Source organism: Eptatretus burgeri, chromosome 12, assembly GCF_056783735.1.
Source record: "Eptatretus burgeri isolate ZD-2024b chromosome 12, Ebu_testis_v1, whole genome shotgun sequence".
Lineage (NCBI taxonomy): Eukaryota > Metazoa > Chordata > Myxini > Myxiniformes > Myxinidae > Eptatretus > Eptatretus burgeri.
Genome location: NC_140972.1, coordinates 28182872 through 28201915, shown reverse-complemented (window position 1 = coordinate 28201915; position 19044 = coordinate 28182872). Strand labels below are relative to the sequence as shown.

Sequence of the window (19044 nt, the reverse complement as noted above, 5' to 3'; positions counted from 1 at the left end):
TACATAATATGTATCAGACATCGATCATACCTTTGAAATGGAAATCACACCAAGCCACAAGGTAGAAACAATGTTCAGAAGACTAGATGCCTCAAAAAAGCAGACATAACATGGAAACAAAGCTATGCCAAAATGTCCAGGGCAGGTCAAATTGTCAGGTAAGCAGTCCAAATTATGTAATGTGCTCCCTGCCTGCCCTGAGGGCTGATTACTTTGACATCTGGGGAATAACAGATCCACACAATGGAATCCTGTCTGCGGAAGAAAACCTTTTCTCCGTCAGAAACTGTAATAGTACTGCCACTCGTCTAAATGTCACTGCCTATATAAGTTTATGAATTTCCCGACACATGAAAACATATATCTACAGACGCCAAGAAAAACTAGAATTGGCACTCGGTAGACCACTAGTCTACTCGGTAGACCGGTAGACCAGGTTGATTAATTTACATTTTGTATTCTACCGACAGGACGTATCTGGATCCGGACCTGAACCAAAATCGAAATCGGCTTGTTCTTGTCACCCAACCAAGTCATCCATCAATAACTTTTTGAAATATCATGTTATATATCGTTTTTGGCCCTATCTGTCAATGGTGAAGAATTACTTTAAAAAAAATACTCATAGTACCCGGATCTTCAGCAAAATTGAATCAATTCGTCCTTGTCACACACCCAACCTGCCCACCAAGTTTTGTCCGAATCCGTTCACAACTTTTTGAGATATCCTTTTCAGAGACAGACACGGGTGAAAACATAACCTCCATCTACCTTCGGTGGTGCAGGAAAAAACCTCCAGGCCAAACTACTCACTTCATATGTTTACTAGCAATGTTGGAAAATGGCCACCCAGGATAAATTTTCAACATGTCTCCATAGTCTGATATATATATATATATATATATATATATAAACATTACTGAGCATGTGTCAAATTTGGTGCTTTTATGAAGAAGTACGCAATTCTTACAGTGTGCAAGGGCAAGCAGACTCACTCGAACCGGAACGTGACCGATTTATTGACTTTTCCCCTCAAAATTTGTAACATCGGTTTGGCTGCTTTGCTTCTCAGACGTTGCATGAACATCCCTTCCAGAAATCAAGGTATCTCACTTTCCAAAACTCTGATCTTTCTTTCGAGTGTTGCCTGATGGCTGCTGGTTGCATCATTGGTTCGGGGCGTGGCTTTGCCGCTGATGCAGTGTCCCTTTTACCAGTACACTGGTACTCATTTTGCTGACCTCGGAAGGATGACAGACTGAGTCAACCCCACCTGGTATTAATTCAGTGGAAACGGGACTCAAACTCAGGACCCTAACCGCTAAGCAACACAAGGCTAAAACTCTGATGAGAACAAATATATAAATGGCATCTTGTTTGATGCGTCACCAAGACAACGCAATATTGGAATAATCAGGAATTAAATACTGATGTTTTACAACTATTTAAACATTTTCATTTTAATAAATGCATCTGACAGTGATAATATCCACATGATGTGGCTATGTCACACACAAAAAATATTCCACGAAAAGATAATTTACAAGTACGCTTGATGAAAAGTTTAATAATTTATTGGAAGTTGGGTGTAATCAATCTTTAGTGCAGCAGAAATAATTTAAAAGACAGCGTATACAAGTAAATACAGCTGCAAAAAGAAAACAAAAATGCCAAGTACATGAAAAGCTATCTCAAACAAATGGCAATATTCGATACAAAAAAAAAAAGAAACAATGAAGAAAATATTTTATTTTTAAGAATGGTATCTACACTTTGGTTCTGCACGTTAGTGCGCTTCAGCCAACCTGGCAAATTTCCACTGTGCAAAGTAAGACATCATTTTGGTTTTAAACAAGGTAAAACGATTCAAAAAGAAATAATTCAAAAACAAACAAAGCTTAACACAGAAAACCAACAAACATTCACATTTGAGATTGCACCAATGACATAAAAGTGAGAATTTGGTTTTTTTTCATTAAACAAATTTCTCATCATTTACGAGAAGGGGGAAGAGGTGGGGTTGGGGGCACAACCTTTTTATCGATAGCATTTTGTGCCCATTACGTATTGCCCAAAGGACATGTAAGAGTCAAACACAGAATGCGGAGTGGCACCACACAAACCAGGGTAGGGCAGGGAAGGTTACCCCTCACCCCCTCGACACCCTCCCTGAAGGTTAATGCTGATCCAGTTCCTTTTTAACCGACAAATTGGATAACGTGGTAACCCAACACGACATTTGACTATAGAGGCTGATAATTAAAATCCTCCTGCTGCCTTGAGCCAGATTTTTTAAATCTTCAGCCTCAAGGAGGCCAATCGCATTTCTTTACCAAGAGGTCAGTGTGCCCGCTGTCAGCGTATTTGCACGCAAGGAAGAAACCGAGCAGACATTTTCATTTAACAAAGCATTCCATACAAAACAAAATGAAAAAAAAAGTGCTTTTTGTTACATATGTCGATAAAACAACATATTACATAGACAATAACTATGCAAGCAAAAAAAAAAAGGTAATAAGTCTTCATTTAAACCTGAGCTAAGGAATTCAACCATCATTTGGTAATTCTCTCGAGTCTTCACTAATGATGCAGGCCCAAAAGCCAGATGTCATTCTTCAATGCATTTAGTCCGTTGAAGAGAATTTATCCATTACGTTGTCTGTACTCTGTCCAGGAAACATTTGTGCACAAGCTGGTGAAAACAGTGCCCATAAAGTAGCGCAGTGGAGGAATGCTCAGAACTTGGTTGTGTGGACTGCGGGCTGTGGCTGCGTACAGACAAGTTTGAGTCGTCGGGTTTTTAAATGATGTCCACCCGCTTTATTCAAGTCTTCCACCTTCCACGTGAATACAAATAGTAACTTCTTCCAGGATGGAAATCACAGATTCCAACACCAAAAAGCACCTTCTATAAGAACTGCAACGACACAATACAGCACACAGTCAGGACAAAGTGCAATCACACTACGACGTGAAGGTGAAAATGCATGTTGGTGACAAAAAAACAATCCACAAACCACAAACCTCTGCCTAATAATCACAACGATTAAACTGGAAGGGCACTCAGTGGAGCGCATACCACCGCCCTGTGAAGCTTGATCCACGAGCACATATCGGGCCAAATACATTTTTGAAATATCATACTATATCGTTTTTGAGCACTATCTCTCAATGGTGAAGAATCATTTTAAAAATTCTAGTAGTCGGATCTGCATTCGGATCTTCACCAAAATTGAATCAATTTGTCGTGGTAACACACCCAACCTGCCCACCAACTTTCGTCTGAATCCGTCCACAACTTTTTGAGACATCGTGCTATATCTCGGTTTAACCCCATCTCTCAATGGTGAAGAATCACTTAAAAAAAAAAAATAATAATAAAAAAAAAACAACTTAGATCCGTATCCGGATCCTCACCAAATGAATCAATTCTTCCTTGTCACACAAGGAAGAAATCCACAAGTCCACCAAGTTTCATCCGAACCCGTCCGCAACTTTTTGAGATATTGTGCTATATATCGTTTTTGGCCCGATCTCTCAATGGTGAAGAATCACTTAAAAAATTATCAGATCCGGATCCGGATCTTCGCCAAAATCTAATCAGTTCGTCTTTGTCACACACCCAACCTGTCCACCAGGTTTCATCCGAATCCGTGCACAACTTTTTGAGATATCCTGTACACAAACAAACAAGAATGAAATTGCTCGTTGAGCAAGGAATTGCCAGAATAACTTTGTCATATCTCCATGATCTCTGAAAAAAAACAAAAACCTGGAAATCAATTTGGTTCTTATAAGTCGATATTGCTACTGTTTAATGAGTTATAGCATGTAGTTTGGTCATGATCATAACTTGGAAGTCAATCGGACTTGAAATGGCGTTTTTATCGCAATTTGAAAGTTTTGACCCGACCCCCCCTGACATTCGACCCCCGACCGCTAAGAAGGGTGTTGGTGTGACACCCCAATGAGACATATGGTTGGATGCAGTATTGGAAGATGCACATTTTGGATTTGGTTTGAAGTCGATCCGACCATTTTAGCGGATGTTATTGCGAAAATAAGAATTTCGGTTTTTCGATGACCCTGACCTTGACCTTTGACCGAGACTCACCAAAAACAAGTGTCTAAGTTGGACCATGGCCGACGTCTGTACCCAGTTTGGTCATGATTGCTGAAATGGTGTGGCTGCTACAGGGTAAACAGACAAAAACACAAACAAACAGACAGACAGAGACAAACACACAGAATGACACACATAACCGACCAACATAATTGCCGAAATCCGAAGGATTCTGGCAATTAACAAGACGTCATGCAGAGCACGACGCTTGCAAAATCCATCAAACAAATTGGACATCAAAAATAATTGTTGGTTGAATACAATGACCAAATACGCAACTCAACTTCAAAATTCAAGTCAATCGGATGAAAATTGAGGATTTTAGAAATACAACCTAGGTTGTTGACCTTGGGCCTATGTTGACCTTTTGGTCCATATTGACCTCAAATATAATTGGCTCGTTAAATTCAGTGACCTGAAATATAAATCCTCTTCAAATTTCAAGTCAATCAGATGAAAATTGAGGATTTCAGAAATACCACCTTCGTTGTTGACCTTGGGCCTATGTTGACCTTTTGACCGTTTGACCTCAAAAACAATAGACTTCTTCCTTATGACAAACTCTACCATGTGGTGAAGATCGGTTTAAAATTGTGACCTGTCGGCAACAAACACACAGACAGACAGAATAACAAAATCGACGAACCAATATACTTATACTTCGGATAACTACCTCTGCCACCGGAGGTGGGTGGAAGTTATGTTTTTCACCCCTGTCTGTGTGTTTGTTTGTGAACAAAATATCTCAAAAAAGTTGTGGACAGATTCAGATTAAATTTTGTGAAGAGCTTGGGTATGTGACATGGACGAGATTAATCAATTTTGATGAAGATACGAATCCGGATCAGATCATTTTCAAGTGATTTTTCTCCATTGAGAGATAGGGCCAAAAATGACATGAATCATGATATCTCAATCGACTGCGGACGGATTCGGATGAAACTTGGTGGACAGATTGGGTGTGTGACAAGGACGAATCGATTCGGTTTTGATGAAGATACGAATCCGATAATTTTTAAAGTCATTCTTCACCATTGAGGTACACGGCCCAAAACGCCATATAGCAGGATATCTCAAAAGGTTGTGGACTGATTTGGACGAAACTTGGTGTACGAGTTGGTTGGGTGACAAGAACAAGCTGATTAAATTTTAGTGCAGGCCCGAATCCAGATCCGGCCTATCAGTGGGATACAAAACGTAATCTCATCAGCTTGGTGGAGGTATGTGCTCGACCGAGTGCCATTCTCGTTCCAACTGTGAAGAGGAGTAATGATGAAAAAGAGCAGGACATAGGAAAAGGGGGAGGGTGGAACATGTGGAAAGAGTGGAATTAAAACACAAAAGAGGGTGGGAGTAGAAAGGGAAAAGGGATGTATTCAACACCAACTATGTAAGCAACAAGAAAAAGAACAATTTGGTTAACATCTCAATTTTTCTTCTGAAAATTACAAGGATTCTAAAAAAAAAAAGTTTTGAAAACAAAACGAAGGTAGCTCTAAAAAAAAACGACAAGGTGCCTTACCGATGCAGTGGCGATGTAGGGCTTTTGTTAGGGTGGAGGGCTTTTCCAGACACTGACAAAGGCTGTTGGAATGAGTGCGTATGGAATGCTTGCCACATTTTCCCAAGTATCTGTTGCTGGATCATATGTATCGAGCATTTTGCCACGCTGTGCACCTGAGTATCCACCCACCACAAAAAGACACCTGCCACATGCCACGGCGTGGCAGCTGAGGTGTCGTGCGGATAGACCATCAGACCCTACTCGTGACCACTGTAATGTCACTGTACTAAACCGGTATGCAGCTGTTGCCGCACACTCCGTGTCACCACCCAGCACAAATACATGGTCTCCCAGTGGACAGGCTGCAGTGTGCCTCCACGGCTGGGGACACGAAGCAACAATATCCCAGCAGTTCTCGGTGGGCCGGTAGCATTGGACGCACGGTGGTCGACCACGGCTCACGCCTCCTGTACCACCAAAAACAAAGAGGTTCCCCCGGGCGCTTACTGCTGCTGCGTTGCTCACACCCTCATGTAGAGATGCTACCATGTGCCAAGTGTTTGTTTTCGGTTCATAACGTTCCACTTGTTTGAGCGCAGCTGATGGTGAGGCTGGGCTGGGGCCTATTCCAGCGGTATGCCCACCAACCACATAGAGGCAACCAGACAACTCTGCAGATCCATGCGCAAAACGAGCCACCAGCATAGAGGCGGCACGGCTCCAAATGTCTGCTGCTGCATCATATACCCACGTGTCCTTGGAAACGCTCTTCTCAGAGCCACGGCCACCAGTAACATAAACACGTGACCCTAAAGCACAAGCACTAAATTCTTTGCGTGGACTAGGGAGCTCAGCACGTGGAACTATGCTGCGGGAAGCTACATCCACCAAAAAAACCCCATCACTCGTGAAACTCCTACCACCAAAAACCAGCAACGAGTGTCCAGAACGCCGTGGTCGAGCCAGAGGGTTCATGGTCAAATTCACTGCCGTTTTGGAGCAATGCAATTGCTGCTTAAATTCAAATGCTATTTTCACTAAAGCGCTGCTCGCTTCATGCTCCATCACAAGTCGCTCGGTAAGCATGTACTCTTTGAAGTAGGACGATGGCAGCAGCACAAACCTCACGTGCTCTAAGAGGGCAGCAAGATAACCGTGTCTGGACTTTAAGTCATACCTTGCCCAGTCAAGGCATGCTTGAATAACTATCCTCTCGTCAGGAGCATTCAGATCATCGCTTGCTACGAGCTCTTTGAGCAGCCCACCAGGCAGCATGACAAGCTCAGAGGATGAGGCCAAAGAAACAAAATTATCAAGGCAGGAGAGAAAGGCCTGTTCTCGGAGCTGGCTGCAACCATGTGCATCAGCCAATTGGAAGGCTGAAAGGCAGTTGTCAGACCGCAAATGACGCTCCAGGAAGGCTGCACAAGCATCTCGTACTTCCGGGAATTGGAGCATGTCGGCAGCCTGGAGCAGCGCCTCAGCTGCCCCTTCTTCACCGAGGGAAATGCGCGATGTGTAAGCATAGTCGAGCAGCAAGCCCAAGGCCTCGGGAGCCACACTGTCGTGGAAGTTCACTTCGGTCTCGTGACTCTCCCGCAGACCTCCACCAAACATGGCCTGCAAGAAAAATGGAAGCTTTATTATTTTTTTCTTCACCCATTACTGACGTACAACTTTGTACTTCAAAAAATAATAAATAAATAAACCAGTTGAGCAACACCAGTTCAATAATACATGTGCATGCATTTATATCACGGGGGTGGGGGGAGGGGGGGGGAGCCTGGTGTTGGCGCAGTGGTTAGGGCAGCGGCTTGGGATCCAAAAGGTCCTGAGTTCAAGCCCCGTTGGGCCACTGAATTAATGCACCAGGGGGTTGACTCAGCCTGTCATCCTTCCGAGGTCGGCGAAATGAGTACCAGTGTACTGGGCCGGTGTATACCCTGGTTAAAATAGGTGTTCCATATCCCTGTGTTGTAAGAGGCGACCAGGGTTGCGTCAGGAAGGGCATCCGGCGTAAAACATGTGCCAAATCACGATGCGGATCATACGGATGATCCGCTGTGGCGACCCCTAACGGGAGCAGCCGAAAGAAGAAGAAGAAGAAGAAGAAGGGTGGGGGGAGGGGGGGAATAGCAACCATGCAACACGGTAAAGTACGTGCACATCGGACCATTTTCAACCATTTCTCCACACATGGCAAATGTTCGCAAAGGTTCGATGGTGGAAAGCTATTCGCCATATTTCAGACCTCATGCTTGCTTGCCACCATTTTTGGTTTCTGCTCTTACACTGAAAAACGTTCAGCAAAACAATTTTGTACAAAGAAAAGGGTCATCTTGTCCTTTTTGGTTTGTTTGTTTGCTTTAGGTCAAAAGCCGATTTGGATGGGTGGGGAGGGAGTGGAGAAAGCAACCATTTCTGAGTTATTCAAACACCAAGGACAATTCATACTCGCATATAGCTTATATTTTGCAGAAGTATCGCTGAAATCATAACGGTACATTTAGGCCAAACAGTAAAAAATTAAAAAATTAAAATTTAAGTTGCATTTGAAGTCAACTAACCTGACCAACTATCTGGTTACAATATTCATAACGTCAACCCCAAACTACGATTACAAGATCATGAAAAACAAACGAGGGTTATTTATACCTCGCAAGAAACAATTTCTGAGATAAAAGGGGGATCCAAAGTGCAGGTTCCCATACGTCGTCTAATAAGCAAGGATCTGCGTCAGCTACAAACACTTTGTTCAGAACCAGCATTTGGCACAAAAGATGGACTGACCCTCCCTCGAAAGGCTCTTTGGTGCACTTAACCCAATTTGGCTCACGGATGTGGGATAAGCTCGTTTGCTTTGCAGGCGCACTCTTTCATAGCACTACATGGCAACCCAGGACGCCACACGTGTCCTACTGTATTAAATAAGGAATTTATCTGGGCCCAATCTCCACCAAATTTTGCATACGCATTGTGGTATGCAGGGTAATCTACCCTCTACTCTACTCTACTCTCCCATTGCAAGGGGGACACAAGGCTGCGGGGTAGCATCATTGGCTGAGGGCACAGCTGTGTCGTTGATGCAATGCCCTCGGCAGGTTCGGGCAGAAATTTGTAATTTGGCCATGGTGCCGGCGATAGCTCGACTACTCTTCGTGAAAAACACCATGGGGTCTTTAACGTCCACCAAATAATTCTGGCCGACAGGACGCCTGTTTAACATCCATCAAAGGGACGACACACACACACACACACACACAACCCTGCCTGTGAAACGCCGGGATGACAGTTTATATCTCGGTCGGGATTTAAACCCAGGCTAAACATCTTAAACCCAGGTATGTACCTGTAAAGCCATCCGTTCAGCCCAGTCTCATGACTGTTCCTTAGATATTAATGGTTGTAAACGAATGTTTGTGGCTTTCAAAGCATAATCGTGCAAGTAACACACTCCTCGATAAGCGCGTTGAGAGAATGGAGGAAGGAGACGACGACGACGATGACAACACAGGCAGAAGGAAAGGAAAATTTCGAAATACATTCAGTTTGTACCTGGAAGTATGAGCTGCAGGCAGCAAGGACAGCTCGATGGCAGGGGAAGGGAGCACCGCCTGCCAGGAGTACCACATCGGTAAGCTGTCCATCATGGCGGAGGCTGTTCAACTGTGCCAGTACTGCCTCAGGGTGCCTGACCTGATAAAACAGGGCCTCTGGACCCTCTTGGGACTCGCTCTTCCTGCTGTCCATTTCACACGGCATGACAGCTGAGGGCGGGAATAAAAGAGAAATCTGTAAAATTCCTTCAATTCTCTCTCTCCCATATTATAAAATACACTCAATGTATTTTTTGCAAAGACCTCAACGTGAGATAGATTTCAAATGACTGCAGTACATATTGTTGTGGGCCGGGGTTTGGTGGCGATAAACGACCGCTAGGTGGAGCAGTGGAGTCGTATCCCACCGAACACCCGGAATTTAGGTCGTGACTCTCGGATAAGTCCGAGAGTTCACGGGTCCCTTAGCGGACCGTGGTCGCCAATATTTCGACGACGTGGGGTAGGGTTAATTGCCTAATTTCAATATACCTAAATACCCACGTCGTCCATCTCCCGGGGAAAACCACACCCTCGACCGACTTTGTCAGGATCGAGTCGCTATCACCGACTCGGATCCGGCGTAACCGAGCGGCAGTTACCAAAGCCGCGCCGGACCAAATGAACAATTTACGGCACGAACGGCCTTACTAATTCTCAACACGTACCATGCAAGGCCAATGGAGGAAAGCACAGAAAACGAGCTGGTACATTTAACAGGGGTTTATTTATAGCGGTAATTAATCGGGGAGGGAGACACAGAGCAGAGTTATCACAAATAAAAGGCAGGCAATGTACAAGCAAAGGAAAGCACTTACACAATTTCTACCCACCGACACGCACACGCACACGCACGCACGCACGCACACACACACACACCCAAAAGAAACTGGACCCGTGGGTCCCCAGTCGGTAGAGCCGGGCCGGGGCACCTGTCCTTCCTCGTGCGGTCACACCGACCCGAACCACCACGGTGGGACTCGAACCCACGACCCGAAGTCCACAGCCCACGACCCTGGCTAATCGAGCACCACCACACTGTTCGGTCACCACCACCACGGTGAGCCACCGCAAAGGACCGCAGACCGCTCGAACCACGATCCTGCAGAACACATTCGTCCTGACCACCACTCAACTCTTCTTGAGGTGGGAGGGGTTTCTTTTCCTCGCCACTCGCCTCCTGATTGGACGGTCGATTGTCAGGCGACTCGTGGCGGCCCTTCATTGGTCGGGCCGAACACTCCATCTGGATAAGGCGGAGCCAGCCCTGAGGTGACGAAACCTCCGCTCACGTCCGTGGTCCCAAACATGTGCGTAATGGCGACTGGGTCGAGTGAGGGTGGTGTCGTTGTTGTTGTTGTTGATGATGATGAGGATGTAATAAACCTGACTATAAAATAACTCGTAGCGCACACATGTAATTCCCATTAGACAGAAGGGGATGGATTCTAACTGTACACATACTTATCGAAATATCTAAGCTTAGGGACTCTGGCTGTTTGTGTGCACAAGGTTTCCAAATCCGTAACAATATTGCTTGGTTCATCAACAGGTGTCACGAAAAGGCTTGTATAGTTTTTCGTCATTTTCAAACTTTTGTTGGGGGAAAGTTGGTAAAGCAAGCTCCACGCTCACACGTCTTTGTATACATACCATATCAATAGGTTGCAATCATGCTTTTAATCTTTCATTGACTTTGAACAACGAAGAGGCTAAGGTACCCCAAATAAATAAATTAATAAAAAAACAAAACTTTCAAATCGAGCCATTGCAGAATTTAACCGTTAAATGAAGGACGCATCATCGATGGCATTTAATTCCATCGGAGGCGAGTTTGACCGGGGTAGAATTACAAATTCATCCCGCTGGTTGAATCATTACCGATGCATGGCAGGAGATGAGGGCAGGAATTTTGGAATTTGGCCAGGCTGCAGGTACACAGTGATCTGATGCCTTTGAAAGGCAGCATGAGATAATACTAATGTTTATATTTAATGGAGCTATGGTGTATGAGTGTTGTATGTATCATCTACTCCTCCGAGAGGATTTGACAGAGAAAGCTGAAACTTTCAGAGATTAATGAGGGCACCGTGTAGTTGTGCTTGTGTGAAAGTTTTGATTCCATCAAGTTAAAAAAACAAACAAACAAATTATCCGCGTTATATATATATATATGTTCATTGTTCGTGATGTATTATACATGCACAGAAGTAGTACACAGGTTTTGGCTTTCATATACGTAACCCGAGGTGTTTTGGTTTTCGGGAGCAATCGAGGCAGCGGTCTGTTACCTATACACCACCCAAATAACTACGTGGCGTCAGAAGAACGTGCTGCACGCTTGGAACAAGATCGCTGGTCGGGTGGGTATTCTGCCAGTATATATATATATATATATTAAATACAAGTTCCCGTACAAGGAACTTCAAAGGAGGAGGCCATGAGGCCTTTTGTGGTCGCATCAAGCCTGCGCAATGGTTGCCAAGCTGTGTCTGTTTGTCCGCGCTCTATCCTTTTTAAATGATGAGCATCAAACAAGGATGCAGCACGTACCATTTCAAAAGTCTTTGCCCCGACTCGGTCAGGTTCAGAACTGATGACCTCCCAGACTCGGCATGACACCTCGAACGTGAGTTTGCCTCCTCAAAGGATGCACGTTATCCCACGACAGAATGGCCGCTTCTATAATAACACGATCAGCGTGGAAACAAAACCGACCATTTTGAATGGGTCTGAAGCACGTCTCAACATCTTAGGATTGTGGTGGAGCTCACCCATACCTCGTACATCATGTCCTCTCATATCTGTCTTGTACATCAATTACAACACTAAATGTAGACAATGGCCAAAACAATGGTGGACACGAGATTTGAAACTGGGTTCCAAACAAAACAACAGACATGAGCTCTGGGTTAGGATGGGAATGCAATAATGGACAGACGGAATGAATTACAATTTGTTGCCTCGTGATTATCCTTCAAATCGAACAGACCTTGGGCCATCCTGTTCGTCAGGTCGGGTTGAGGTCTTGCGACCGTGAAAGGTCATTTTGTTTCATCGACAAAGTGGTGCCTCTCACACGTTAAAGTGGGATTTTCGGAGGGAACATGAACCCATTTGTTTGTTGCTTCGTCATGCTACTCGGCGTGCCAATCCTTCGCTTCGTTTGATCAAAAGGCAGCATGTTGGACTTCACAAACATATGACGAGTCTATCAATGAGTCTCAATCAGGACGTAAAATGGATCTTCTATAACACGGAGTTGTTGTTGTTGTTGTTGTTGTCATTTGTGTGCTCTTCTCATTCTCAAGGGTTTCTGCCGTCGAAGAATAAAAAAAAAAAAAAAAAGATTACTGTTTGAACTGGTACATGAAGCTCCCATTCCCAATTCTTCTTCAATAACAGAGAAAGGGATTTTAAAACAAGCACCTTTAATATTAAACAGACACCAATTTTTGTTGCGACACACACAAACACACACACACACACACACACACACACACACACACACACCTCTTTTTAGTCATAGATGACTTGCCAATTGTAGTCCACGTGCGAAATGCCACATCTTCAAGGTCGATCCTTCTATCTTGCATGTGTGATGCTTTAGCTTCTGTCAATTTTATACTTGGTAGAAGGCCAGGTGGTAGAAAAGGTTGAGTGCTGCTCATTTGGCTTACTCTTTTCAGAATGGTTGAACACTCCTGATTGGCAAGCTTGTATCTCTGAAGGCTCATGAAACCCAAACATGAGAAAGAGGAATAATAAAATAATGACGCGACATACGCAATGACCCGGAGAAGCATTGGCTCACGTCAAGCCCTCAAATAGCAAGTTAAAATTGCTACAGGTGGTCAGGTACCGGATGGTGAACTCAAATGGCAAAATGAGACGTCACGTAAATATGGCTGAACTCTGACAGGCGGACTGCAAGGATGAGCCAAACAATAATTAATAATTCAACCACACTCTTTAAAGAGACACACATATCCTCATACCCTTCACTCTGATCAACGGAGAAACTTCTCTGCTTTCTCCGGATCTACTCACCTGCTTAAAGTAAATAAATCATTGGTGTGTCAAAAATAAATAAATAATATAAATATAAATATAAATATACAAACATATACTATTGATCACCCGGAATAATGTCAACCATATCTGAACATCCAAGGCACGTCAGTTGTAGTTTACGTTTGCAATATTACAGAATTATATATTTATTTTTTAATGTATAAAGTTATTTCATCATCAATACGCCCGACAGAGTGGCACCCACGAACCCAACGTTCAGCAACAGAGGGAATGTACACGGGACGCTGATTGAGGTCGGTACGCTTACCGAGCAAGTTACTTCCCACGTTGGTTTAACATACCTTGATCGACGTTCGCTTGATTTAATCCATTGTTAAACCTGTCTGCCAACGCACATCGACCGGTTCTTCATTCTTCACAATATACATTTAGCAAACCCAGCAAGCAGACTACCGAGGACGAGGATGGGATGATACGTTAATGATGCTGTGTATCTGTCATTCAGATAGACAGTGTGTGTGTGTCTGTCTCTGTGTGTCTGTCTCTGTGTGTCTGTCTCTGTGTGTGTCTCTGTCTGTCTGTCTGTGTCTGTGTGTCTGTGTCTGTCTGTCTGTCTGTCTGTGTGTGTGTGTCTCTGTCTGTCTGTGTCTCTGTCTGTCTGTGTGTGTGTCTCTGTCTGTCTATGTGTGTGTCTCTGTCTGTCTATGTGTGTGTATCTCTGTCTGTCTATGTGTATGTGTCTCTGTCTGTCTATGTGTATGTGTCTGTCTGTCTATGTGTCTCTGTCTGTCTATGTGTGTCTGTACCTCTGTCTGTCTATGTGTGTGTGTCTCTCTGCCTGTGTGTGTGTCTCTGTGTGTGTGTCTCTGTGTGTCTGTGGGTGTGTCTGTCTCTGTGTGTGTGTCTCTGTCTGTCTGTGTGTCTGTGTCTGTGTGTCTGTGTCTGTCTGTCTGTCTGTGTCTCTCTGTCTGTCTGTGTGTCTCTGTCTGTCTGTGTGTGTCTCTGTCTGTCTGTGTGTCTCTGTCTGTCTCTGTCTGTCTATGTGTGTGTGTCTCTGTCTGTCTATGTGTGTGTCTCTGTGTGTCTCTGTCTGTGTGTGTGTCTGTATCTCTGTCTGTCTATGTGTGTGTGTCTCTCTGTCTGTCTGTGTGTGTGTGTCTCTGTCTGTCTCTGTCTATGTGTGTGTGTGTCTCTGTCTGTCTATGTGTGTGTCTCTGTCTGTCTATGTGTCTCTGTCTCTGTGTGTGCGTGTGTCTGTATCTCTGTCTGTCTATGTGTGTGTGTGTGTGTGTGTGTGTGTGTGTGTGTGTGTGTGTGTGTGTGTGTGTGCGTGTGTCTGTATCTCTGTCTGTCTATGTGTGTCTCTCTGTCTGTGTGTGTGTGTGTGTGTGTGTGTGTCCATAACACGTCATCCACGGTACACAAGTGGCCAACGAAGCCGACTCCACTCTGCTTGGACACTGCACCGAGCTCCACCGACAATTTAATTATCCACATTGGATGTGACGTCCTGAGCCGCCACCGGGTGCCGTTTGTCCACGACCTGAACCTCGAGTCGCGTTCACGTCCGAGCGGGGACACCATCTGGACTGCTATAGCCATGTCCTCTGTCTGCAAGGACGAGTGTCTCATGGATGTCAATGAACGAACTGTCGGTGTATGTTAAAAATGGTGACATGTCCGGATCAAATATAAAAACCCAAAATCGAAACGTCCATCACTTGTACAAAGAGGAACACAAGGAAGATCACATCTGATGGCTTCACAACCAATGGTCTCTCGACGATTGCATGAACTGTACAGACAACACGGTAACCCCGGCTTCACCGGCCGCGGGCTTTACACCTTGACAAGCAAGACACGCCGAGAACAGCACAAAGATGGCCGGCTCCTCACCTCACACGGCGTTTGTTGGCGTTAGAGAAAGCAGCCAAACCTCGGCGCTGCAGTCAAACGCAGCTCGCCGGGCTTTCCCTCCACCCCCTGAACAAGACGCCGAGAGTCGGTGGATTCCCCTGAGTTGCGTATTTTACGATCGGCTCGTTTCCGTCCACGCCTCGTATCGGGGGCGTTTCTGCCTCGTAATGCTCCGCCCACATTCGGGGTTTCTCCCAAGCTCCGCCCACATTTCAGGCTTTCACACACGCTCCTCCCACATTCGGGGTTTCTCCCACGCTCCGCCCACATTTCAGGCTTTCACGCACGCTCCTCCCACATTCCGGGTTTCTCCAACGCTCCGCCCACATTTCATGCTTTCTCTCATCCCAAGACGCACAAATGTGTCTGTTGGCGCCCTCTTGCGGAGAACCAGATCCATACAAGACAATTTCGTGAGCAACAATGACTGACTGTTTGGGCCGTCTATCTCTGTGGCGTGCACTCCGGCCCGCACCTCTTCAACGTTCCGTAAACAATCGTTTCCTTCTCTCATCTTCGGGCCCATCCTAAATTGTCGACATTCTCACGATCGTACAATGATAAGGAAGGTATAAAAGGGGGTTTGCTACTCGCGGACGAGTCGACACGACTTTAAATATTTTTTGAAAATGTCGATTTTAAACCTGCAATCGACGAAGAAAAACCCCCCACACATCGGTAAAATAGAGAACATAAACTCGAACATCTCATCTTACGTCAGACGTGCACGACGTCATCACGATGACGTTGGGCCTTGTGTCAAGCAGAGTTCATCGAAATCACCGTCACGCATTACACCGTCATGGCGTGCGACGCACCGCACGATTTTATGGCCGGCCTGGGCGATCCTGGGTCTCCGTATGACCTTGTACATGTGCGCGTGTGTTTTCGCATTGCTTCGTGTGTAGAATGTTCAATGGGTCCTCGGAGTCTCTCATGACATTTGACCTGACAGATGACAAAAGGTTTGAAATTTCAAAACATTTAAAGGTCCCCTGACATGCAAAAGTACTGAAATTTCATATATATATATATATATATATATATATATATATATATATATATATATATATATATATATATATATATATATATTTATATGTATATGTCCTATAGGAGTTTTTCATCGTGATTGCAGATCTGACAATGTTTTTTCACAATACTCATTCTGTAAAATGTAAAATTTAAAAAACCAACCTCTTTGGGAACGCCCCTAAAAATTCTCCTGAAAGGGGCGTAACCCACATGACGTCACGTACAGGATGACAAAGGCTGCACATAAATTACTCGGGTTGGTGGTCCACGTGATTCTATTGGCTTTCTGTGTGTTTCCACATTTGATTGTTCGACTCAATCACTTCGTTCATTTCTGCTTTTAAAAAATCGAACATTTGGTTTTGAATAATGGATGACATGGACTTTCATTTGTCTGGTAACGACAGTGAGTGTGAGAGAAATGAAGGATTTTGGTCTGAATCAGATGGAGAATTGTCGGATAACGTAGTCGCGGGAGGTGAAGTTCAGGCAACTGGAAATGAAATACGGCCTTAGCAGTTCGAGCCCGAAGCAGGACAAGCAGAGGAAACTGGTGATGAAATTCCCGGAGTTCATGATGATCGGGAGGACATCGAAGGAAGACTCGGCAATAACAACTGGTTCGACTAAATCCTATTCGTAATTCAATAATGTAAATTTGACTTGCATACTGCTCGATATCAGAAATATTTTAGCGAGGTGACGTGAACAGCGCAGCGGACATGTCTCTCTGTGGCAAATTAATCACAAACAAGGCCGGCGCATGTCATCGGCCGTATCTCTCCGCGCATAAACCGAAGCAATCTCGCTGTCCGGATACGATGAAAACTTGTGTGCAGAACACGCCTTGTGACACAATTGTCTCGAGTAGTCCGATAAATCTGACGTTCTGTTGCATTTTTATTTATTTTATTCCTACTGTCGTCATGTAGGCTGTAGCGCCAGTAGAAAACAATGAAGAAAAGAGAATAATAAATAAAAGCTACAGCACGTCAGATTTATCGGCCTAGTCGGACGGACGACGGATTTATCGGCCTATTCAGACGGATGACGGATTTATCAGCCGAGTCGGACGGACGACGGATTTATCGGCCTGGTCGGACGGACGACGGATTTATCGGCCGGGTCGGACGGACGACGGATTTATCGGCCGAGTCGGACGGACGACGGATTTATCGGACTAGTGTAGACTCTAGACTCTAGAGATCTCGAGTCAATCCACTCTGTGTGAATTTCTGTATGTGACGTCACGCTGCGATTCGCTGAAGTCAACTTTTTTTAGGGGCGGGGCATAGCAAGTTGTGAAAAGCACAATAAATGATCGAAATATTGCTCTAATTATCCCATTTTTGATTAAAAAAAACACTGGTAATTTCTTCACTAGGAAGATCAAATTAATATATAAATAACCAGAAAGTGTTGCATGCCTGGGACATTTAAGTGAAATATGGTCCGTTGGAGAAAAAAAAAAAGATATCGCCAACAAAATGCAAAAACGTGATGGTGCAGAATAAACACTTGTTGGACTAATAACACAAAGTCTGACAACAGACGACGTGTTTGTTTTAACTTGAAAAGTGCCAATTTGAGTTAATTTGTTAAGATTTAATTTGAGTTGAGTTAATTTGGGGGAGGGGCGGTCTTAAAAAGTGCTAATTTGTAGGAGGTGGCGGTCTTGAAAAGTGCTAATTTGGTGGAGGCGGCGGTCTTGAAAAGTGCTAATTTGGTGGAGGGGGCAATCTTGAAAAGTGCTAATTTGGTGGAGGGGGCAATCTTGAAAAGTGCTAATTTGGTGGAGGTGGCGGTCTTGAAAAGTGCTAATTTGGTGGAGGGGGCAATCTTGAAAAGTGCTAATTTGGTGGAGGTGGCGGTCTTGAAAAGTGCTAATTTGGTGGAGGGGGCAATCTTGAAAAGTGCTAATTTGGTGGAGGTGGCGGTCTTGAAAAGTGCTACTCCTACTGTGAAAATGTTGATCATTTTCGCCAGCCCCTTACTCCGATCTGATCTCTTCCCAATATTATTTTTACTATTTGCTCTCCCACTTCTTCCACACTCATACTCTGTTTTCTGTCCCCAATCATCTTTCTTCCTCTTCCTTTTCTCAAGTTATAGTGTGCCATTTTACCTGCCCCCATTGATATCTGCAGTATAGATGAAACTGGAGCTGGACTCAAATACTCTTCACTCTTTCATTCCTCTTTTTTTTCCCGCCTTTGGAATAAAATCCCTCACTCTCTTCAATCCCATTTTTCCCTCCAGGCCTTCAAAACATCTGTTCACCACCACCTCTTATCTTCCCCCATCCAAAACCTCGATCTTTTCTACCCCGGATAATCCACCCCAAACCCACCTCCTTCAAAGTCCCTGCTTTCCTTCCTGAAAGTCCCTGTACTGTCCATCTTGTATTCCCCATGTTCCCCGCCCCATCCCTCTCCCTTCCACAGATCTCCTCACGTCTCTGTTCCCCACGGTTTTGTCCTTCCCACTCCCGCCCCTTTGTCTCATGCCCCATTGTTGTGCGTTGTGTGTTAGCTCTCATATGAGCCTCGACAAGGTATACAAAAATAAATACAAAAAATAAATAAATGTCGATCTCAGATCTCGAGAAACCATCAGATAATACAGCAATTTGATTGAAATCTTTAAAATAACAGAAAATATTGACTTTTCCACAGGGCATCACTCATTCATGGAATAACATGATGGTATAGTTATCAGGGGCAGATCTAGACTTTTTTTACCGGGGTGGGGGGGGGGGACTCCAGAAATCAAGGGAATTGGTACAGGTACAGACTCCTCGATGCCGCAAGAGTGAAGCCACTAATAAGAATGTG

The 19044-nt window shown here is 44.5% G+C and overlaps 1 protein-coding gene and 1 long non-coding RNA gene across 2 annotated transcripts in view; one reads left to right on the top strand and one right to left on the bottom strand.

Annotated features, from left to right (window-relative positions):
• Positions 1–1558: 1558 nt before the first annotated feature.
• LOC147015323 (ectoderm-neural cortex protein 1-like) lies at positions 1559–15347 on the bottom strand. Its single transcript, XM_085849970.1, has 4 exons — positions 15155–15347; positions 9183–9394; positions 5646–7247; positions 1559–2917 (listed from the first exon to the last, which is right to left on the bottom strand). Exons 2-3 carry the CDS (start codon positions 9387–9389, stop codon positions 5673–5675), a joined length of 1782 nt encoding a protein of 593 aa, XP_085706096.1. The 5' UTR covers positions 9390–9394; positions 15155–15347; the 3' UTR covers positions 1559–2917; positions 5646–5672.
• A 44-nt stretch (positions 15348–15391) lies between these two features.
• LOC147015322 (uncharacterized) overlaps positions 15392–19044 on the top strand; it is a 27042-nt gene continuing 23389 nt past the window's right edge. The window contains exon 1 of the long non-coding RNA XR_015050284.1: positions 15392–15588. This is a non-coding gene — a long non-coding RNA (uncharacterized LOC147015322). The remainder of the gene's footprint in view (positions 15589–19044) is intronic.

Excerpts from the sequence above, each read along its gene's own strand:
- LOC147015323 (XM_085849970.1), bottom strand. The coding sequence starts at position 9,389 with ATGCCGTGTGAAATGGACAGCAGGAAGAGCGAGTCCCAAGAGGGTCCA. Across the intron at positions 7,248-9,182 it reads CCTGCAGCTCATACTTCCAG|GCCATGTTTGGTGGAGGTCT; the intron begins GTACAAACTGAA and ends TTTTTCTTGCAG.